This window comes from Arachis hypogaea, chromosome 5 (assembly GCF_003086295.3).
Source record: "Arachis hypogaea cultivar Tifrunner chromosome 5, arahy.Tifrunner.gnm2.J5K5, whole genome shotgun sequence".
In the NCBI taxonomy this organism is placed as follows: Eukaryota; Viridiplantae; Streptophyta; class Magnoliopsida; order Fabales; family Fabaceae; genus Arachis; species Arachis hypogaea.
In genome coordinates, this window is record NC_092040.1 from 105,086,714 (window position 1) to 105,112,490 (window position 25,777).

At 30.1% G+C, this 25,777-nt stretch overlaps 1 protein-coding gene across 2 annotated transcripts; it reads left to right on the forward strand.

The window, feature by feature from the left end:
- Nucleotides 1–754: 754 nt before the first annotated feature.
- On the forward strand, nt 755–8,407 carry LOC112802442 (uncharacterized protein At4g15970). Of its 2 annotated transcripts, none has more exons than XR_003202407.3 (5): nt 755–1,549; nt 5,698–6,063; nt 6,147–6,628; nt 7,201–7,300; nt 8,112–8,407. XR_003202407.3 is itself a non-coding variant. In XM_025845663.3 (5 exons), exons 1-4 carry the CDS (start codon nt 1,355–1,357, stop codon nt 7,266–7,268), a joined length of 1,098 nt encoding a protein of 365 aa, XP_025701448.1. In that variant the 5' UTR covers nt 755–1,354; the 3' UTR covers nt 7,269–7,300; nt 8,112–8,407. The 2 variants fall into 2 exon arrangements, 1 of the variants encoding a protein (XP_025701448.1); XM_025845663.3 differs by having other exon boundaries at nt 7,214–7,300.
- Nucleotides 8,408–25,777: the final 17,370 nt, after the last annotated feature.

Consider the following 25,777-nt stretch of genomic DNA (forward strand, 5'->3'; position numbering starts at 1 on the left):
ATAATTAAAATTTCGAAGGCTAAATTAATACAACTCGCCAATCTCAAGAACTAAAATGGGGTTTAACTCATTACTTTACCATTAACCTAAACGTAAAAGTTTTAGATATAAAACTCAATTTTTTTTTTCTCTTTTCTAATATCTAGGAATGTACACGGATCTGATAAATATAATCATAATCTTAATATAATCTATACTAAAATTATCAAATCATATTGGATTCAATATTTACATTTTTCAATATTTACATTTTTTAACTTAGGTTCAATTTGATTCAAATATTTGTGAATCAGATATCAACCAAATAACATTTTTTTACTCTTTTAAATATAAATATTATTAAACATATTTTTTTAAATAATAAAAATAAAATAATATAATATATTCACAATTTTCTTACATATTACATCATATCCATAATATGGGATCAAATTTAAGTAAATATTATAGATATATTAATCAGATCTGATCAATGAATATTCCTGCAATGCTGTTTTTGTTGTTGTCTCTTCAGTCTTCAGACATATACTTTTGTTTTTTGCTAGTGATGTTTTATCTAATCAAATCACGTTTTTTGTTTAATAATTTTATACTTTAATTTAAAATAAACTATTTTAATCTCCAACGACCAAGTCTCCAGTCCTCTACCTTTGCTCAGTTCGGTTTACAAGTTTCAACTACTTGGAATGTTCTGTTCATGCCTTTGAGGCGCCGAACCAAAGTAACAAAAATGTGATATTTTAATGAAACTAATAATTAAAAAAAATAAAACAGAAAAGATGTGCACACCATTTTGCTTCAGTATAGAAAATAGGCAACGTTCCACTTCCCTCATTAAATATTTTTTTAGTCAAACTAGAACCAGGAAAAATAATTAAACCAAATCCAAAACAACTAATTGATAGAATAGTTATCTTTTTATTTGCAAGTTGCAACTTGCAGCCTTCCCCACATACCTCATGTCTCCAATGTCAATATCATTAACACCTGCATGAATTTCAGTTAGTATTTATGACTTGTCAAGCTAATTTAATTAATACCCATTTGTTTCCAATGTAATTATTTCTTTCTTATAATAATAATAATTTAACATACCTTGTTATTTTTATTCTTGCTCCATAATAGGTAGATTGTCCTAAACACCTAATTAGGGGGGGAGAAAAGCCAAAACCCTATAAACCTTTTGTAAATATTTCATATTTCATCATATACAACGACAAAGAAAGAAACACGCTGGTGTTTGGTGAAGAAAACAAAGAAGCATAGATAGGATTATATATATATATAAACACAGCTTTGTTCATAACACAAATCCAAAGGTTTGTTTTTTAGTTTTTGTTCATCAAGTCAAAGAATGAAGGATTCTGGTTCCTCGGGCGGAGACGCAGCAGCGGGAGGCGGTGGCAGCCACCTCTTGGTGAGGAGGGTGATGCAAATGACTATGGTGGTTGTTGCTTTTGTTGTGGTGTGGATTCTCATGTATAACTCTTCTTCTCCCTTTGCAATCCCTGTTTTCTCACGTTACATCACTACTCGTGACTCAACAATGGTGAGTTTAATTTCTATCATTATCTCTCCCTTTCTACTTGTTTTTCTCTGTCTTGGACTCTGTTTTGGAATTGAAATTCTGTTTTTTATGCCCTTTTTTCTGTTTTTCCATTATGATCATTCAAAAATTTGTTCTGGGTATTGATTTTTTTCCTTAAAAAATGAAAGTTTATGTCTGGCTTCCGATTGGTTTGTGAAAGATCCTTTTTGGATTTGTGAGTCAATTTTGATATTTCAAAATTTCAATCGTCTTTAAATTTTTATTTTATTTATTTGTACGGAGTTAGGTAATTGTGGGAGAAGTTGGTATTATGAGTGGACTTAACTCTTCCAATCCATAATTTTCTCTTGAAAATTAATTTTACTGTTTTCTATAAAATAGTTTCTTCCTTAGATTTTCTGAGTTTGTTCCTTAGAACCATGAGCTCATGAGAAGTTGTAACGGATGAAGTAAAAAAAAAAGGTGGATACTACAATGAAGATCTTATAATTGTCTTCATGTGAATATATTTCTTTTTGACCATTGGATGATGGATTGAATGGTTAGATTTTGATATTTATAAAAGTGTTATTTTTGTTTAAAGTGTGGCTAAATAAATAAACCACACTTTTAACCAAAGCATCTTCATGAGAAGATATTTTTGCCATCTTCATTGTAGTATCCACCAAAAAAAAAAGGATCTGAAAATATTGGAATAAATAAAGGTATCAATGTGGGGCTTATTTTAGATACTTTATGTCAAAAATGTTACCATATGGTAACCTGCATGTCCAAATCAGAAGTGACAAAAAATTGTTCATATCTTACAAAATTTGGCCACCATTTGAAAATAGTGCACTATGTCACTTTCTCTAGTTTCTCATTCTGGTGCCACTTGAATAATGGCACTGAAAACTTTCTACTAGTGGCATTGGTGACTACAGGGGTTCAGAAAATTGATTAGTTGAGTTATAGGCATGGTCTTGATTTTAGATCATTTGATTTTTTAGTGTTGTTTGTGTTAGGGAATGGATAAATATAATACTCTCTCTTTGATTGGCCAAGGGCTTTTTTGGGATTCAACTTTTTAATCAAATTTGATTAGGTTTTGGCTTTTTGGTCAACTTTGTCCCTTCTCTTTCTCTATCCTAAGAATCTTCCAAAATTAGGGATATGCCAATGGGAATTTTGCTTCTGATATGCCATTTACAGATGCAAACAAATATTTCACCTTTTTTCTTTGCTTTGCAATTATTTAATATTTTAATTTCTCTTATATGCAATTATTTTCTCTCCTTTTATATTTCCAGATAGAAAGAATTCCTCTCGTGGTTTATTTTCTGTCCTAAATGTTTGCAATGATATTTTAATGATCAAATACAATATTTTTTCATAAAAAATAATTCAGTGTAGGACTCATAATTTTGTCTGTTGCAAATGGTAACCAAAGGATTTTTTATATTATTATAATGGATTAATAATTTAGACCAAGATAAGATTTATAGTAAAGGATAATTTCAATTCGGAATCCCAGTCTATAAATAAATCTTTGAATATCACATTTATTAATATGGGCCATATGTATTAAATTGATGCTTTTAGGATCAATTATTAATGAAAAATCATTCACATAGCTTCAATTATTGAAAAATAAAAAATGATGCTTTGTGTTGTGATTTATTTTGGATTTGTATTTTGAATTTTATTTTAGAGAGTAAAGTGTGATCTTTTACTATTTTTTCATAGGTGGGATTAAAAATAAATATAAAAGAGCAACTATTTAAAGATAAAATATCACACTTTATTCTTTAAAATAAAATTCAACTTTAGAGACTCTAAATCCATTTATTTTAGGGCTAAAAGACCGTAATGCTCTGTCGACTATATCTCATTATTAATTTTCGTGTACACCAAAATATATCCAAATTTTTTTTGCATATAACCTATTAATCTATTATTTAGTGAACCTAATTAATATATAAGTTACTGGGTTAGCTTGTAAAATCTTATTATATGAATGAGTTTTCAAATAAAATAAATTCCTATATGAGATCTTTATTTACTAAAATTGATTTTTTTTGCCCCTTCTAAATTTTTGGTTTGTACTTATTAATAGAATGTAGCGCACTAGCTAGGTAGCGGTGAGATGATATTAGGCTTTTTAAATAAATAAAATAATTTATTATTTTCACATCTATATTTTTTAAAAAATTAATTATCTAATTATTTATTTCACCAGACATCCAAAAAAAATTTTATTTGCTTCATTTACATTAGGAATGAAATATATAAACATATCATGTTATAAAATACATAAATATATTATATTTAAATGTATTTTATTTGTAAATGGGATAAATAATAAATTTGTAAAAATTATCTCGTTTTTAATGCAAACAAAACATGTATATTTTATTTTTACTGTAAAAGAGATAAATAATAAAATGTAAAAAATTTAATTAATTTTAAAAATATACGTATGTCAAAATAATTATTTAATTTTATTTATTAAAAAAAAGACGATATTGGTGGACCACGTGCCGACATATATTTGCAAACTAGACATTACATATATATATAACCATAACCAGCTGTTCACATGGTTTACTCAATGTTGACCAAAGTTGACTACACTAACCCTATCATCACTCCATCATATTTTTCATTGCCTTAGATTAGAGAATTCTACTAATTATAATTAATTAATCAGTGGTTGAACAAATAATAAACAATTTATTTATTCATAAAGATGACACATTTGTTGGGAGGATAAAAACTTAAAAAAAAAACTTTAAAAAGTTCAACTTGGAATCCTGAGGGAATGTTTTCTATGATTTTTGATAGAAATTGTTTTCATTTTTTCTGCTCTATACTAAAATATTTTTATTATGTAACTAAATTATTGTATAATATTTAATTGTATTGTGTAACATGATTAGTGTATTGACTATTGAGCTGTTGGTAAATAATATTCATGTGAAACCTACTATAACAAGTTGTATTATGATGAGTTTGCCATGTTAGGCAGAACTTTAATTAATTTCCCATTTAATTTGCATGAAAGCATCACATGTAGTAGTGCCATTTAGATACCTAGCCTAAACAATTCATTTTCTTGAGTCCTTGCTATCATCATTGCATTACATATATGGTTTCAATGTGATAAGCATATATATGTGCATGTTTTGATTTTCCAGTTTATTATTAATTAAGAATAAAATAGAATTAAGTAAGAATCGAACTCATTTATTACAAATATAATTGCACTTATTATAACTTTATTTAGGCGAAAGGACCAACATGTTCAGTAGTGGCCATAATTCATGGTTAGATTATTGTTATGTCAGTGTGAAAGGAACAAAGGGATATGCATTCTCCCTCTTGGGATATTATTCTATCCTCAATAATGGATTAATGGTAGGTAGCATATTTTAGACTTTAGAGATGGTCTGAAGAGAATTTCTTTTAATACATTAATTAAGTACGTAATTAATTAATTATTGAGAAGAAATGAACATTTTTAAAAATTAAATCTTAACATTTGATGCCTATAGAGTGGTCTAAGTGTATTTTTTTTATATGATTTAACAACCACTTATTAGAAACTAGTAGTTGTTACATGTTTTTCAATGGATAAGTTTAATTTTTAGAGTTAAGGACATTTTAAAAGCACCATAAAAAAATGACTAAAAATGATTGAAAATTAATTTTTTAATATTTTTAATACACTAAATACATTAAAAACTTTTTAATATTATATTCTTAATATATATCCTTAAGACACAAATTAACTAAAAATAACTATCTTTTACCTTAACTGATGCACGAATAATCTTCTAAAAAACAAATGTAATTACATGATTATATAAAATATTTTATATTGGTAGTGTATTAAAATTAATCTTTTGTTATATATCCATGTGTTTGAAAAATGATGTGTGAAATATGAAATTCTATATACCAAGTCAATAATTAATTAACAATGATAGAGTTATGTGATACTAACAACAAAAATCAACGGTAATCGTTCAATAATAAAAAAATTTGCAAATCCAAAATATGAAAACAGAACATCTAAATTTCACGTTGGTTGGTTATATATTGACGAAATTCCTTGTATTTATCCTTAATAACAATGTTATCTCATTATCACTATTATGATGTTACAGATAAGCTATGACCCAGAACTAGAGAGTGTTCTAAGAAATGCTTCTATGGAGAATAAGACAGTGATAATTACAACTTTGAATGATGCATGGGCAGAGCCAAATTCAATATTTGACATATTCCTCAAGAGTTTTCACCTTGGGATTGAGACGGAGAGATTGTTGAAACACTTAGTGGTAATAACTTTGGACCAGAAGGCACATGCTCGTTGCCAAGCTTTGCACCCTCATTGCTATCAACTTGAGACAAAGGGTGACAACTTCACCAAAGAAGCATTTTTCATGACACAAGATTACTTGAAAATGATGTGGAGAAGAATTCAGTTTCTTGGCTCTGTTCTTGAAATGGGCTACAGCTTTGTCTTCACGGTACATTCACTTTACTTACCACAAAACAATTCTAAAGAATTGGAATTCAAGATTGAGAATGCCTTTGTTTTCTGGCTTTGCAGGATACTGATATAATGTGGCTGAGGAACCCATTCAATGAATTCTACAATGATGGAGATTTCCAAATTGCTTGTGATTTCTATAATGGAAACTCCAATGACTTGAATAACCTACCAAATGGAGGCTTCAACTATGTAAAGTCCAATGAGAAAACAATTTGGTTCTACAAGTTTTGGTTGAATTCAAGAAAAGCATACCCCAAGATGCATGATCAAGATGTTTTCAACAAGATCAAGATGAACCCTCTCATTCAAAACATTAAGTTAAAGATTAGGTTCCTTGGCACAATGCATTTTGGGGGGTTTTGCCAGCCCAGCAAGGAATTCAACCAGGTTTGTACAATGCATGCTAATTGTTGTGTTGGTTTGGACAACAAAGTCAATGATCTCAAAATCTTGCTTGACGATTGGTCAAAGTATATGGCATTGCCTAACAATACAAAACTAAATGTACATCCTTCTTGGACTGTGCCACAAAGTTGCAAGTAAGTAATACATATATTCTTAGTAAATTTCTTTGTCATATTAAACACGGGAAATAAGTAGCACATTGAATTGACTACATTCTATGATTCTAGCAGTGCTACATGGCCAGCAAACCAATAATTTACATTCATATTTAAAAATATTTTGCACTTATATTTATCAAAATTTTTTACACATAAATCAATATAGTTTGCACTTTTATTTTTCAGAATTTGTACATATGAATAAATAAAATTTATTTATTAAAGATAATTTAGTATTTATGCTGGTCAAATGATAACCAAAAATTCTAAAAATTATTGACCTCAAGAATTTCTCTTATATTACTACTAAGTCAAAAATGAATGGTAGTTTATGTAACATTTTCCTACAACAAAATAATTTAAAGGGGTTTTAATGTATTCTTATATTACTACTAAGTCAAAAATGAATGGTAGTTTATGTAACATTTTCCTACAACAAAATAATTTAAAGGGGTTTTAATGTAACCTATATATTGATGTCAGTAATCCTCCATGTTACTTTTTCTGTCTTGTCTTCTAACGATTTCCACATCATTAACAACATGAAGGACATCATTTCAGCGTAGTAGAAACAGGAAAAACAAAGGCAGATGATGATGACCAACAATTCATATAATGATATAATTGCTGCTTGATGATTGTATAAAGGTATGTAAAACTTTGCAAAGCCTATGTTGTTATTTATTTGATAAATGGTGAACAGAACACTAGTGCATGTGCCAACTATTTATCTGGAAATTGCAAGAGTAAATTATGCTTCTTTCGAGTTAAATAATAATATTGTATTTAACAGAAAAGCTATATTTGAAAAGAGAGATTAGTGTCGTGTACAACGGATATCAATATCATATTTCTTAAAACGGTTCCGCTACGTTACCAACAGCATATCTGCCAACTTCTGCCAACTCTTATTTATAATTGTGTTTCATGGAAGTGTGTTCGTGGATGTGTCTAATAAAAATGTCTTTTTTTATAACTGTGTTTAATAGAAGTATCTTTATAGATATATTTTCTGGATGTGTCTCTTTATATATGTATTTAAAATATATTAATTATTAGACACATCTACGAACACACTTCCATAAAACACAAATATAAATAAGAGTTGGCAGAAGTTGGCGGATAATATGTTGGTACCCTATACTTTTCCTTCTTAAAATTGTATTGTATAACTTGAATATTAATGCCTGTAGAATGTAGTTAGTATATATTCTTATTATAAATGACTAAGTGTAATTTACTCTATTTTAAAATTTTTGAAATATTATCATTTTTCATCTATACATTACTACATTAATAAAAGCAATACTTCCGTTGACTTTTAAGTTCCACTACTCATATTCATGGTGTAACCTAAAATCATTTAAATAGCTTTTTTTTTATAAATAATGTTTATTTTTGGTTTGGTCAAATAACATTTTGTACTCATTCTTTTTCCCTTTTTTTTTTCTATGAGTAGGTGTCGAAGGTTGGATCCATATATCAATCACTTTACAGATCACAGCAAAAGATTTGGGTTGTCAAACCTTTTTTTTCTTCATTGGAAGTAAACAAATTGAAAGGAAAAAAAATGGAGGACATGGAGAATTGTTCAAATTATCTGATTATGTGAAAACTCACAATTTTGAACTTCATAGTCTTTTAAGTTAAATTGATATTATTGTCATCTTTTTTTTCTTTTATTATTTATCGTGTACATAAATCTTTCTTAAATTTTTTAGAATAATATTAGCAACTATAAATCAATTTGTACAACTAGAATCTTCATAAAGAATGTCAAAGTTAATATGGTCAAAAAATTAATAAAACAAAATTTTAATTGAATACAATAATTATCAATTTACTAAATTTTGCTAGAAGCTAGTCATACTAAAAATTTAAAGAAATTTTTAAGATATTCATAGTTGTGCTAGAAATTATAAGATGTCAACTAATAAAGTTATATAAAAAAAGATGTAAAATTTACTTATTTAAATAGTCAAAATTAAAAACAAAGTTGGATAAATATGTATATTAAAAAGCTAGTAGAGTCATGAATTATTAGCATTAATTTTTTCCTATATAAAGCATGACTATGTATGTGTGTTCCATTGAAATAAATTAAACATGGTTTTGAGAAATACTTTTCTGTTGTATTCTTTTACATGAGTGTTAGTAAGTTTGAGAGATGACCAATATAATAGTGTCACTTATGTGAGTGAGTGATCTTAGGGTCAATCAATTGTGGATTTTATACTTATATTTAGTATCAGAACTGGTTAATTCAACGCCAGGTGTTTGAGAGTTTATAAGGTGTGGGAGAGTTCTCACATAGTTATTTATTTATAGAGTCAATATGACAAATGTTATAAATAAGAGACTAAGAGAGTAATATAAAGAAGTGTATTATTGAGTTGTGTTCAAAAGGTACAATATACAAGAGGTATTTATAGGTGCTAAATGAATCAAAGTAATAAAGACATAAAATCCTACAATTAATGTACAGATATGCTATATAAATATAAACGATACTAATTGATCTAAATTGATTCTAATGATTCTCTAACATCCCCCCTCAAACTCAAGTGGGAGCTAAGGATACCAACTTGAGTTTGGATAACAAAGTCCGAAAACGAGTCGGGTGATGAGCTTTCGTGAAGATATCAGCATTCTGATATAGTGTTCCAACAACAATGAGACGAACAACATCAATAAGGATATGGTCCCGAACAAAGTGACAATCAATCTCAATGTGTTTGGTGCGTTCATGAAACACATCATTATGGCCGATCTGAATATCACTGCGGTTATCACAAAAAACATCAATAGGGAACGACTGAGGAGCACCCAAATCTTCGAGAAGCCAACGAACCGAGATAACTTCAACAGTGGTGTTAGCGAGGGTACGGTACTCAGCTTTTGTGCTTGAGCGAGCAGTGAACGTTTGCTTCTTAGTACGCCAAGAGATGAGAGCGTCGCCAAGAAACAAACAGAAACCAGTAGTAGAACGACGATCAGTGGAATCACCAGCCCAATCAGCATTGGAGTAAGCCTGAAGAGACAAAGAGGAATGGGCAGAAAAATAAAGGCCATGAAATAGAGTACCTTGATGTAGCGAAGAATGCGAAGAACTGCCGCATAGTGATTAGTACGAGGAGCTGACAAGAACTGGCTAAGTACATGAACCGAATAGGTGATGTCTGGTCGGGTGACAGTCAAGTAGACGAGACCGCCAACTAACTGTCGATAGAGAGTCGGATTATCCAAAACAGTGCCATCCATAGGGGTAAAGTGAACATTAGGCTCAAGAGGAGTAGACTCAATGCGACTATCTGTAATCCCAGCGCGAGTAAGAAGATCTGAAGCATACTTAGTTTGAGAGAGATAGATGCCATCAACGGTGGAGATGACCTCGAGACCAAGAAAATAGCTGAGAGAACCAAGATCTTTCATCTCAAAGGTACGGTGAAGTGAGGCCTTGAGATCAGAGATACCATCAACATCATTCCCATGAATGATCATGTCATCAACATACAAAAGTAGAAGAACAACTCTACGTTCGCTTTTACGAATGAAGAGCGCATTCTCATGAGGACTAGAGGTAAAACCAAGACTACATATGGTAGTGCTGAACTTGTCAAACCATTCACGAGGAGCTTGCTTAAGTCCATAAAGTGCCTTGCAAAACAGACAAACCTTATTAGAAGGACAAGGATATCCCGGAGGTGGTTTCATATAGACTTTATTTTTCAAATCCCCATCAAGAAATGCATTCTTCACATCCATCTGATTGAGAGACCATTTTTTAACAGCGGCAATGGCAAGAAGAGCTCTAACAGATGTAAGACGAGCGACAGGGGCAAAAGTCTCTTCATAATCAATACCATACTCTTGCGTACAACCTTGAGCAACCAAGCGGGCCTTATAGCGGTCAATAGAGCCATCAGAGCGAGTCTTGATCTTGTATACCCATCTACTGCCCACAACTTCCTGATCAGAAGGAGGATCAACCAGATCCTAAGTGTGTGCTTTTTCAAGTGCCTGTAATTCTTCTTGCATTGCTTGTTGCCAATTTGGATTTGAGGAGGCTTCTCTGAATGTCTTAGGTTCATGTTGATGAAGAATAATAGAAAAGCAATGGTAATCAAGAAGATGAGGACGTGGATTCCTTACCCTAGAAAAACGAGCGGGAGGAGGAGGCATGACTGTAGGAGCAGGATCATCATCCGGTCTGGAATCATCGGGAGATGGAGAAGGTGGAAGAACAGGAGACTGTGGAGGGTCACTCGAGATAGAATCTGTAGAATCATCACTAGGAAAAAGATCAACATTGGGGTTAGTAAACAAAGGTGACTGAGTAGTAGGAATGGACTCAAAGGATGAGAATCGAGAAAACATGTGGTGCTCCCAGAAGACAACATGACGAGATATACGAATACGTTTAGAGAGAGGATCATAACAACGATAACCCTTGTGTTCAGTCCCATAACCAAGAAAACAACACATACGAGCCCGAGGTTCAAGTTTACTATGTTCATGAGGCTGAAGAAGAACAAAACATACACAACCGAAAACTCAAAGAGAACTATAATCTGGGGATGTATGATAAAGACACTCAAAGAGAGTAACATTACCAAGGACAGAAGAAGGGAGTCTATTGATAACATGAACTGTAGTAAGAACAGCTTCACCCCAAGTACGCTTAGGACACAAAGAAGAAAGGCGCATTGCACGGACGGAGTCAAGAATGTGACGGTGTTTGCGTTCAGCTCTACCATTTTGTTGAGATGTACCAGGACAAAAAAACTCAGACAAAGTACCATGTTCTGCAAGAAAGGCTAAGAGTTTGAAAACACGGTATTCCATAGCATTATCACGTCGAAAAACCTTAATGACATTGGAAAACTGAGTTTTAATCATAGTAGCAAAGTTGATATAGATCTGAGGTAACTCATGGCGATTAGTCATCAAATAAACCCAAGTAAAACGGGAATAATCATCAATGAAAATGACAAAGTATCGAGTCCCGCCCATAAAGGCAGTGGGAGCGGGGCCCCAAACATCAGAGTGAATGAGATCAAAAGGAGAAAAAGCAAGAGATGAATTATTGTAAAAAGATAAAGCATGTTGTTTGGCAGTTTGGCAAGAAATGCAATCAAAAGATTCATTTGGAACCTGACCTAAAATACCCTGAGAAACAAGATGACGCAGTTTTCCTAAGGAGGTCTGGGCAAGACGCTGATGCCATAAGTGGAGGGTAGAGGGAGAAGAAGCAGCACAGAGATTTGGTACAGGAGGAATATGAAGATTTTCGAGTTCAAACAACCTTCTGACCTTACGTCCAATCCCGATGATTTGTCCCGTCCGAGAATCCTGTACACAACAACCAGAAACAGAAAAAGTGACTTCAAAACCCAAATCAACAAGTTGACCAACAGAAATAAGATTGAAGTTTAATTTGGGAATATAATAAGTATCAGGAAGATTAAGAGTTGATTGGGATATAGAACCCTTGTGTGTTGCGTGCAAGAGGGAGCCATTTGCAGTATTGACAGAAGGTCCATTTGTAGTGGTAGACATAGACGAGAAAATATTACGCAACAGAGACATGTGATTAAAGTAACCCGAGTCAAAGTACCATTTAGAATTACCTGGAGGGGTGGAAAAAGCAGCAGGGGTATTACCAGAAATAGAGAGAAGACGCTGAAGAAGAGATGCAATATCAAAAAGAGAGACAGGAGACGAGTTGAGTGGACTAGGACGTGGTGGGCGAGTAGGACAGACAGTAATTAAATGTCCCAAGAGCTTGCAGTAATGGCAGAACAGCTGTGAACCATGGTAGCTAATATGGCCTTTCTGGTGGCATGTGCGACATTCAACAGAAGGACAGTCGGGGAAGAGGTGCCCAGAACGGTTACAGTTTCGACAGAATTTACCCTTTTTGTCAGTGGTAGCAGAAACATCTGGCTTTTCCATGATAGCAGTCACAAGGATCAAAGAGAGAAGAGAAAACAGCAATTTCGAAGCAGAAAATAAGAAATCGGAGTGCAAAATCAGAAAGAGCTCACCAAAAAATCCTAGGGAGGGTACACTTGTCTGCCACGTCAACGCTACGTCAACAGTCTCGTTAGCGCCACATCAGCAAGACAATGACACGTGGCGGCACCTGAGAGGAGGGAGAGAGACACGCTGGCAGCGAGGTGGAAGCGCGTTTCAAGCGCGGGTCGGGCCAGGTCTCGCGCGGGTCAAGCAAGGATAGCTTCGGGCGACACGTGGCACCACTTGGAGTATTGGATCTGCACCAAGATCAACAGTTGCTGAAAACTGGAGGGGAGGAAGGCTAACGTCGCGACACGTGGGAGCGCAAGGAACGTCCGATTGGCGCCGAGATCTAACGGCTGCTGAAGCTTCTGGAAGGAGAAATAACGGAGGTGGACAACGAACTTCTGGCGGCGCGTGGCGGCGCATCTGATGGCTGATGGTGAAGATGTCGGCAGCGTTGGAAAGCTGACGAAGAGAAGATCACAATGATGCCAGAGGTGACAAACCAAAGCATCGGAAACAGATCGAAAAATGCGAGCAAAGAGGCACGGGTGGAATCTGGAAGGGAGATCAACCTGGTCGTGACAGCGTCTATTGGCGGCGCGTCTGGAGGCGTATGGCGGCGGTTTTGGTTGCGTTGAAATCATGGCGACAAGACGAACAAGATGGTTACGGGGGTGACGAATCAAAGCGTCGAAAAGGAAACGAAAAAAGAGGCCAAAGAACACTGCCGGAAAGGAAAAAAACAATGGGGCGATGAACTAATATTCATTGAAAAAAAACCTAAGCTCTTGATACCATGTTATAAACAAGAAACTGAGAGAGTAATATGAAAAGTGTATTATTGAGTTGTGTTCAAAAGGTACAATATACAAGGGGTATTTATAGGTGCTAAATGAATCAAAGTAATAAAGACATAGAATCCTACAATTAATGTACAGATACGCTATATAAATATAGACGATACTAATTAATTTAAATTGATTCTAATGATTCTCTAACAACAAACATTTTTAATATTTCGTAGTCTGATCCCAAATTAGATAAAAAAATTCGATTATAATTATTGGGAGACTTTGATATCTACCCATTTGAAGGATCAGAACTTATAGAATTTCACTGAATTGGATTTGCAAGAAAAAGCAGATGCTGTCCAATAGAGGAGAGATCAATTGGCACTATCTCAAATTTATCAAGGAGTAGATTATACGGTGTTTGGCAAAATAGCAAATGTCAAAAGAAGCTTGAAACATGTTGAAGTTGTCGTACAAAAGTGTAGATAAAGCTTTGAAAGAAAAGTTACATTCTTTGAGAAGAGAATATGAATGGTATAAGATGTCTAACTTAGAAACGGTTGAGCAATATTTTTCTCATATTACAGATCTTGTCAATAAGATGAGAGCCTATGAAAAAGTGAAAAAGATATGTCTGATAGCAAAATGGTAGAGAAAATTTGTTGCACCATGTAGATGAAGTATGACCATGTGGTGACTACGATATTAGAGTTCCACGATATGGATACCATGACGATTATAGAGTTGCAAGGAAGCATGGAAAGCTACATCAGGAGAATATTAGAGAAGTCAAAAAAAGCAACCGAAAAGTCCTAAAAAGCAGGTGAATGTAAACAATTGCAATGTTGCAGAATCAAGTCATATACAAGAAGGATGAGGTCATGGTTTCAATTTTTTAAGTAGAAGTAGAGAAAGTTTCAGAGGCAGAGGTCGTGGCAATTACAACCAAGGAAGCTATAATAATTTTACACCGCCTAATCAAAGAAGACGTGAAACAAATTTCAGACAGGCCAACCGAGGAAAAGGTTGAGGCAATTTTTATCAAGAAAGAACCAATTTCATATGCTTTCATTATGAAAAGTATGGACACAAAGTAGCAGATTGCAGATTCAAAATGATGAATAACAATTAAGCACACGTTGTAGAAAATCAACATCAAAATACTGATGATAATCCAAGTATTCAAACTTTATTTTTTACAAGTGATTCATGTACTGAAGATGAAAATATATAGTACTTGGATAATACCTGTAGTAATTATATGTTTGGTAGAAAGGAGTTATTTTCTCCATTAAATGATTTAGTTAAACTATTATTGAAGTTTGGTAACAGTACAAAGATTCTTATTGAAGGAAAAGAAATAATACCAATTAGATTGAAAGATGGTTCTCTGAGTTACATTTATGATATTTTCTATACTCCTGAACTTGATTAAAATTTATTAAGTATGGACAATTATCTAAGAAGAGATATAAGATGATAACATATCGTGGATATTGCACTGTGTTTAACAACAACGAAATGTTCATAAATAAAGCAAAGATGACTTCAAACAGAATATTTTCAGTGAAAATTCAACTTATTAATCCCTCTTACATGAGTTCTATGATACTTGATGATAGCTGACTATGGCATATGTGGTTTGAACATTTTTATTTTTCTGGCCTAAACTGCCTGTCAAGAAAAGGTCTTGTTTCTGGTCTACCACAAGTTCATATTTCTAATTATGAGATTTGTCAATTGGAAGAAAAGCACATAGATTCATTTTCTATCAGATTCCTACTGGAAAGTCATGGAGAGTTAGAAGATTAATTGTGCATTCAGATTTTTGTTCTGTTGAAGTTTTAAGCAACAGCAATAGTAGGTACTTTATCACTTTTATTGATGATTTTAGTAGATATACATGGGTATACTTTCTGAAACAAAAATCAGAAACATATGATGTCTTTAAGACAATTAAGAAATTTGTTGAAAAATAAAGTGGCTGTAAAATCAAAATTTTTAGAATAGACAGAGGGACAAAATATCTTTCATGTTCAGACTACTTTAAACAACATGAAATTCAACACCAACTAACAACCCGGTATACTTCTCAACAAAATGGAGTTGCTTAAAGAAAGAACAGAACTATCATGAATATGGTCAGATGCATGCTCAAGTCAAAACAAATGCCTAAAGAATTTTAAGAAGAAACAGTCGCGACAGTAGTACATATTTTAAACAGGTGTCCAACAAAGAGTGTTCGTGATAAAACTCTAGAGGAAGCCTGGAGTGGAAAGCGACATTCTATTCATCATTTCAGAGTATGCTTATGCCCATGTACCAGACCAGTTAAAGAAAAAGTTAGATGACAAAAGCGAGAAGTGTATCTTTATTGGCTATAGTACAGACTCAAAAACATACAAGATGTATAATCCAGAATCAAATTAAAGAATGTGATCATCAGCAGAAATGTGACGTTTGACAAGAAAGGCGTGTGGGACTGGAACACAAAGACAAAAAAGCAGTCGACTGTAATTCCAAATACATGTAATGAACTAGAAGAAAGACAAATTGATATAACAAACAACCAGAATCATTTAGAAGACCCAAAGAGAGCAGAGACTACCTGCTAGATTAGCAAATTATGAAGTTGGCAATGATAACGATATGTCTGATGAAAAAATTATAAATTTTGCTCTATTTTCAGATTGTGAGTCGTTGAACTTTGAAGAAGCCTCCGGAGACAATAATTGGAATAAAGCAATGGATCAGAAGATTCATGCCATTGAAAAAAAGGACACATGGGAGATTTACTAGCAGATAAGAAGCTGATTGGAATAAAGTGGATTTACAAAACTAAATACAAATCCAACAGTAAAGTTGATCATTTCAAAGTAAGATTAGTTGCTAAGTGATACAAACAAAAATCAGGTATTGACTACTTTGAAATATTTGTTCCTGTTGCTAGATTAGACACTATTCGTATTATTATTTAACTCTCGGCCCAAAATAAGTAGAAGATACATCAGATGAATGTTAAGTCAGCATTTCTAAATAATCTTTAGAAGAAGAAGTATATGTTGAGCAAATTGTAGGATATGAAATTTCTGAAGAAGAAGATAAAATTTACAAACTGAAGAAAATTTTATATAGGTTAAAACAACCACCAAGAGTATGATACAAGAAGATTGATTCTTATTTTATTGAGAATGATTTCAAAAGATGTCTATTTGAGCATACACTTTATATCAAGTTTGTTGAGCTTGAAGATATCTTGATCGTGTGTCTTTATGTTGATGACTTAATTTTTATCGGAAATAATTTGAAAATAATTATAGAATTCAGAGAGGCTATGATAAAGCACTTTGAAATGACGGATATGGACTTGATGTCTTATTTTCTTGGTATCAAATTTGTTCAGAAACATAATGGAATTTTGATTTCTCAGAAAAAATATGCAAATGATATTTTAAAGAAATTTCAGATGGAACATTTAAAATCAGCTACTCCAGTAGAAGAGAAGTTCAAGTTGTTGAGAGAAAATAAAGAAAGAATAATAAATCCTACTTATTACTACGAAAGTTTGATGGGAAGTCTGAGGTACTTAACTGCAACCAGACAAGATATTGTGTTTGGAGTTGGATTGCTTAGCAGATTTATGAAAAAATCTTGTACCAACCATTTGCAAGTAGCAAAACGGATTCTCTGATATATCAAAGACACTTTAAATAATAGTATTTTTTTATGAAAATATTAATGAAGTAAATCTTGTCCGTTACACTGATAGTGATTGGGTTGGAGATATTGAAACAAGAAAAAGTACTTCAAAAATTACATTTTATCTCGGTTCTGGTGCAATTTCATGGTTACTAAAAAAACAATCAGTAATAGCACTCTTTACAGCAGAAGTAGAATATATAACAGTAGCAAGTTGTGCAATGCAAGTAGTTTGACTAAAAAAAATTCTTGAGAAATTAAACGAGAAACAAAGTATTCCAAAAATAATATTTAGTGATAACAAGTCGTCTATTACAATTTGCAAAATTCTAATATTCTATGAAAAATCGAAGCGTATTGATATTCAGTTTCACAAAATTAGAGAGTTGGTGAATGAGAAAGAAGTTGTAATCGAGTACTGTCCTACAGAGGAATAAGTTACCGATATATTTACAAAACCATTAAAGATTGAACTATTTTAACAAATTGAAAAAGATGCTTGAAATGATTAATTTCACAAGTTTGATTTAAGAGAGACAATATTAGTAACTATAAATCAACTTGTATAACTAGAATATTCATAAAGAGCATTGAAGTCAAAATGGTCAAAGAATTAATGAAGCAAAATTTTAATTGAATACTACAACCATCAATTTGCTAGATTTTGTTAGAAATTAGTTATATTAAAAGCTTGAAGAATTTTTCAAGATGTTCATAGTTGTGCTAGAAATTACAAGATGATAACTAATAAAGTTAAATAAAAAAGATGTTAAAATTACTTATTTAAATAGTTAAAATTAAAAACAAAGTTAAATAAGTATGTGTACTGAGAAATTAGTAGAGTCATAAATTATTAGCATTAATATTTTTCTATATAAAGAGCATATATATGCATGATTGTATATGTGTGTTCTATTGAAATAAACTAAGCATGATTTTGAGAAATGTTCTTTTGATTCATTCTTTCATATGAGTGTTAGTAAATTTGAGAAACGAAAAACATAATAGTGCCACTTATGTAAGTGACTAATCCTAAAGTCAATTAATTGTGAATTTTATACTTACAAATAATTGTATATTCAAATTAAATGTGTAAATGTAAAAATCTAACAAAGTAAATGTATTGCTTAAAAGAATGTCAATATTTTATCAAATCCTTTTTCCATTTTTAAAAATTAAATTTTTAATTTTAATATCTTAACAATATAAATATACATAATATATAATTATTTAATTATATCTATTTTTTAAATCATTATTTATATAATAATTATAAATAAAATTATTTTTATTAATAATTTTAATATATTTATTTTATTTTTTATTAATAAAATAATATATAATTAAATATATGTATAAAATTACGAATATATCAAAATTAAATTTTAAAAATATTCGTTCTCGAAGAGTGAAGTACAAAATTCATGCTACTATGTTTGGGATATCTGAATCTGGATGCTATAATTGTCAATCAGTTATACACTTATACTCTTCCTCTCTTTTATATTTATCTGGGACGGGACTCTCCCTTTTTTCTTTAAAAAGTCATGGGACTCTTTCTCTGAATGTTAGAAAGTGACAAACTAAATGACCAAATTTACACACAGCCCAACAGTAGTAACAAAAACACTAAAAGGGCGGTTGATGGGCCCACAAAAAACTATAAACTACACACAAGTCCATTTTTTTTTCTGTTAGCACTCGGGTTGGTTTTCTGGGTTTGGGCGAGTTCGGGTTCTGGGTCTAGGCCAGGTTTGTTCTTCTGGCCCATGGCCATGTCCAAAAAAAAAAAACCTTCTGACCTTAACCCAAATTCGGACGTTGACCAAATATATACTAACTTAAAAAAAATTAAATCACTCATATTTCTGGGTTCCAAGAAAACTAACAAAAGCTTTGTACGAGAGACAGAGTGTGTGTTTCGATTGGTGTTGTTAAAATAGAGTTTGAATGAATTTAATTTTATAAAATTGATTTTGAGTAAAAATAAATTTGTGCTAATACAATTTATGTTTAGTAATTCTACAAAATTAATTTTAATAAAATAAATATTGTTTAGATAATATTAGTTAGAATTATTTTTAAATAGATAATTATAAAAAAAGATACAACATTAAATTATAATATTATCTTTTTAAACATGTCTATGATGAGTAATTTTTTTTAAAAAGGACAAGTTGATAGAAGAGGATTGAATCTTGTTAGTTGGAAGGTATTGGTTACTCCAAAAAAATATGAAGGTTTGGGGATTAGAGATTCTTATTATGTTAATATTACTCTTCTTCAGAAGCTAGTTTGGACTTTTTTTTTTTCCAACAGCCAAACAAGTTATGCGTCCAATTATTGGATGCTAAATACCGATCATCTCTAAATGAATGTTTTAGTTGTCCTAAGAACAAGGATTCTCTCATTTGGAGGAGTCTTTGCAAGGTTTAGGAAGTGTTGAAAGATGTGTTTGCTTGGTGTATTGGAAATTTGAATCAGAAGTTTTTGTTTTCTAGCTGGAGGAGAGAATGACGGTTATCTAATGAGATGGATTAAGTTCACATTTCTAATTTGAATATCCGGATACAAGATATTTGGTCGGTTGATAGGTGACATTTGGATACTCTTTATTCTCTTTTATCTCAAAATCTAAAAGGTAAAATTCTCTTTTACAATACAGACGTGCAAGCAGGTCCGGAAGTGAGTTGGTATTGGTTTGGGTCTGCTGCCAAAATTTATGACTCACGCAATGGTTACTTATGGTTGTATAAGCAGCTATTTGATTGGGAGGAGCGGGAGAATTGGCTTTGACTTTGGCGCCGGCTTGTTCCAGAAAAGATATATAATAAAACATTAACAAAGCTAAGTTCATCGAAAAGTACCAATATTTACTCATATCGTCCGATTTTGAATTCGATAATAATATTATTAAACTAATCTTTATTTTAAATAAAGCAGGTAAAAAATAAAATCTCAATATAATAATAATAATAATAATAATAATAATAATAATAATAATAATAATAATAATAGTTTTATCCTTTCTCAAAATATTTTGTTAGAATAAAAATTATATAAAAATTCTAATTAATTTAAACTCTAGTTATCATCAAATCAATTATGTAAAATATCTTATTATAATAAAATTATATAATAATCTTAATTTATGCAAACTCAAATTATAATAATAATCATAAAAATCAATTTAACTTTGTCTATTAAAATAATTTTTAATAAAGAGTTTAAACAATAATTATAATAATCATAAAAATCAATTTAATTATTTTTAATAAATTAGTTTTTAATTAAAAATAAAGAGTTCTAATTAATAAAATAAATTATGACTTACTTATATTTAGATTTTAAAAAATGCAAGTCGTTATTGATATCAGTTTCATACTATACAGTGGTCGATTGAAAAAAAATAGATAACACTGGAGTTTGGGTGTACGGGGATTCATGTAGGATCACTTTGATTGGTTTGGTGTGTTGCACAACATAATTGAATTAGAATATTTTTGCCGCACCACATATAGGGTGTGCATATTTAAATGTGAATGGTATATCCAAGTTTGTGGTAAAGAACACAAAAGTACAAGGACTACGATATCACTGAAGTTAATGTAACCATGAAATATAGGCACTACGGTCCTTTTATTCTACGTCAAAATGTACCATATGTATACTATTTCTTTTATCCTTGTTCATGCAAGTCTAGTTGGGTGGTTGTGGCTAAGACTAAGCCATGAAGCCGCATCAAGTCTGATGATAAGACAAAGGGTTAGGAACCTTACCAGATTGATGATCTAACTCGTACGAAAACGATGGCTGATACCAGTGAGCCGATTACTCTTAGACCTGATATTATGAATGATGATATCATTGACTTTGGAATAGATGCCGACGCACTTCCACCAGAGGATGACGATCTTCAATAAGAAGACGGAGTCGATGGCGACGAAGAAGAGGAAGACAAGTTCGATAATAATCAGGAAACTACCTCAGAAGAGGAAGATGATGAACCAGAAGAAGAAAATAATGAATTTGAATAGAATTAATGTAAATATAGTTCTGTGATATGTATTTCTTTAAGAAAATTTGCGAAAATGTAATATAGTTAGCTTTGTTTTAGATATTACAACTCTAAATCATTCCATATCTTTAATTTAAATTTTTGATATTTCAAATCAAGTTTAAGATACTATTTCAATTATTAATTATCAGGAATACATTATAGGTGGACGAAAAAATATTATTTTAAAAAATAAAAAACTACCATCGAAACTACCGTTAGAATATTCCGACGGTAACAGTCCAACCATTTTTTTAAAAATAAAAATTATTTCCGTCAAAATTATTGTCGGATTCATCCGACGATAAGTTGGCAGGTAACATATGACTTGGCGCCAACATTACCGTCGAAAAACATTCGCTGGTACCATTTATCAGATTTTGTTTTCGTACTAATTATATTCTGTAACAGAATCCGACAGTAAATACCGTCAAACGTAAAATATTCGATGGTAACTATTTATTAGTGAGGTTTATACTATCCGATGATTCATTCCGATGGTAAATCTGACGGTAATTTAATTACTGTCTGATTTTAATTTTTTTTTCAACGTTAAATTCGACATTACTCATCATTTTTCTTGTAGTAACAGGTAGCAACCCATTGACTAGTGACAGATACTTAAATAGGGTTTAAGTCCATGACAAATTAGCCTTTATCTGATTAGGCTAAAAAATACCGTAAAAAAAAATCTCCATAAAAAAATTAGACTTCTAATTGATAAGATTATTCATATAAATATAAATTGAACCTAGCAGCTATTATTCATTCTTTATATATTTTTTATTTCATTATTTATATCAAATTTAAAATGATTTAAATAAAAAATTTAAAATATTAAATAAAATGATTAACAAGCACTCTTGTTAAGCCACTACTTAGTATATATAATAAGAATATGAGAGATGTTTAAATACAATTTTTTTAAAAAAATAATATTCTTTATTATATATAATTCATAAAAATAATATAAGAATAACTATATGTATAAGTATTTCTATAATTAAGTATAATTAAATAGGCATAAACCTAACAAAAAATAAAACACGCAAATGCATTACTGCTTTTTTATTTCTGTGTTTTGTTAGTACATAATTTTTTGTTAGATAACACAAAAATTTATTAATATAGTACAAAAAATTTTTGTAAATGATACAAATTTATTGATATAGCATAAAAATTTTTGTATATAATACATAAATATTTATACATAATACGAAAATTTTTGTACATAACACAAACTTTTGTTATGAATATATTTTGTTGATTGGATGAGTAAGTGTTTTAGGTATGTGATTCTTTAATAATTTTTGTGTTGTGCATTAAAATTTTTGTTTTGTGCATTAAAATTCTGTGTTGCACACCAAAAATTATTTATTGTGCATATTTTATTAGTTGTGTATCAATATTTGAGATATGTGATTCTTTAAAGATTTATGTATTGTACATCAAAATTTTTGTGCTGTGCACTGAAATTCTTGTATTGTATATCAAAATTTTTGTACTTTAATTTTCTAAACATATATAAGAGAAGAAGACGATGATGATGAAAACGACGATAATAATGGTGATAATATAAAGAAGGATCAGGAGTAAAAAGAAGGAAAAAAAATTAAACAACAACAAAAACAACAACAACAAGACAGTAGTGGTGGCAATGATGACGATGGCAACGACGTTGAAGAAAGAAACACGTAGAAGAAGAAGAATATAAAAGATAACGAATTAAGAGGAAGAAGAGAAAGAAGAAAAAAGACCAATAACAAAAAGAAAAAGATGATGATGATGTCTATGAAAATAAAAAAGAATAAAGAATAAAAAGAAGGATGAAAAAATTAAACAATAATAATACAACAACAAAAAGATAATGATGGTGATAATGATGATGACAACGACGTTAAAAAAAATACACAAAAAAGATAATAAATGAGAAAAAAAAACACCTAGGTAAATATAAAAGAGAAAAAAAACGCAATAACTTGATTAGAAATTTAGTTTACAAAACTTTTATATGCCTAACTTTATTGAAAGAATAAAAGATTTTAGTAATAATGATATAGATAAAGTATATTTTAGTGAATAATATTCAAATATCAAAATAAATATAATAATTAAAGAATATAAATGTTAAGTTTAATATGAAAATAAAAAATTTGAATTTTTTATAACAAATAATATTTTCAGAAATAATATATTTTTTAATGAATAATTTAAAAGAAATATATTTTTTTTAAACAACACTAGAAAAAGAAAAATAAATGGAAACAATTGGAAGTTAGAATGGGAAGTACAGCTGGACCTGGTATATTTGAGAATGCATGGAGATATAGATTCAATAGGGATTTAATTCTCTTGATATTTTTCTCACTTGAGGAAGAAATTCTTATCAAAATTGATGGTGTGGACTAAGAAGCCATGTGGCATGTGCTCTGACACACCCAAATTAAGAAGCAATATAATTAGGCACACCGTTAGTCAATAGTCCCTTAAGCAACTTTTAAGAAGCTAGATTACCGGAGTGATTTTCTTGCATCAACTTTCAGGCCCTTAAGCAACAGTTTTCTATATATTATTTTTTAAAGATATTATAAGTTATTTCTATCCAAGCACGTGTTATTAAATAATTTAGTAGACACACACTAATTGTTATAAAATAAATAAATAAAAGTAGTTTAGAACTAAAATGAATTTTAGAATAAACAGTAATTAATAATATTTATTATTTATTATACGATATAATAACAAATTTTTAAGCCAGTAGTGTCTTTTTCATTCAACAACTAATTTGATTTTAATTTATTTTTATTGTGTATGTAATTGTACGACGAAGCTTAGTTGATACAATAGAAAATTATGACTCTCTAAATATTTTATAAAAAAATTAGTTGTATTTTTTAAAAAAATAAAAAATAATCCAATTAGTTCAAATATTTTACTATGACTTAAAGTATTTAGATTCAATTCTTATCTTTTTTTATTGTATAATAATTTTTAGTTTTAAACATTAAAAACATATTAGATTTAGATTATTAAAAAGTAATCATTTTCAGCAATGAAAATAATAAAAAAAATTATTAAAAAGTTAATTCTAATTCAATTATTAAAAATTTTAAGTTATTAAAGATTTAAAGATTATTATTATAAATTATTTTATATTTTTATCTATAAAATTATTTATTTATTATTTTATTAATAACAAACTTAAAAAATAATTATATTTATTAAATTTTAATGTTAAATTTTTTATTCTCCAAAAGCTCTGTCACTACTCAAGATTTGTTTATCTTGTGTACACACATTATTTGTGAATAAGGCAACAAAGTCACATATCCTTTTGAAGAGGCAAAAGCATGCAGCAAGAGAGAAACATCTATTTATACCTGACCATGTATATTTTCCGTTTTGGTATTTTTTTTGGGTAGATATTTAATTATTTATATCATTTTTCTATCATTTTAAACTTAAAAAAAATAATTTTATGACATAATATCAAAATTTGTTATATGCTAAAGATCCAAAGTTTAATTGTTGTTGACAAAAAAAATTCAGTCTAAGACAAATACAAAGAAAAAAGTCTATACAAAAAGTTTACATGGACCAGAAAAATGGTCTTACTTAAAGAGACGTATTAGAAATAGAAATATAATTATTTAATTAAATTAGGTTTGTTTAGTAGTTAATTTATTAGTCTATTTAAATAAGTGTCAAGAGTTTGAAGAGAAGTGTTAGGAGTCAGTAAGTTTTGTGATTTTTAGTTATCAATTAGTTATTATTGGTATTTTTAATGGTGTGGAATTACTCACTTTTTTTTGTTGGTTAAGTGCTGACAAAATTTTGATAAAAGTGCTGATCTCCTAGACTTTTTCGTGCAATAATATTGGCTAACAACAAACCCTTAAATGGAGTTTTAATCCGCAATAAATTAATTTTTAATTTATCGAGTTGAAAAATACTATAAAAAACTATATATATATATATATAATTATTTATCTGTCTTTTTCTATCTAAAATTTTTGAAAAAAATAATTTTATGACAGTTATTTCTTTAATTATTTTTATAAGAAGATATTTTGCGGTGAATTTCCATTAAAAAAATGAGATAAGACAAAAATCTTGAAAATCTTACTTGGTGTGAACTATCAAATACAGAGTTCATACATTGTTGTCATTACTTTACTTTAATATATGAGTTCTCCAAAAACACGGATGACTACCCAGTTTAGAATTAAAAATTAAAAATAGTAACTTGCATTGTTTGTTTCTCTCTCTAGCAAAAAAGAATGTAACTGTGATAAGAATGATAATGATGCAGAGAATTGCAAAGTGAACAACCTCATGTCCTCATCAATGGCCGTGCAAGGAGCTAGGTCAACGATTTCTAAGCAACAGGTCACTTAAGATGGAGCAATGTCACAAAATAAATAATAATAATAATAATAATAATAATAATAATAATAATAATAATAATAATAATAATAATAATAAATTATATGTGTGTAAAATTTTAATAAATATAAATATAAATTATATATTTTTTATATAAAATATTTATAA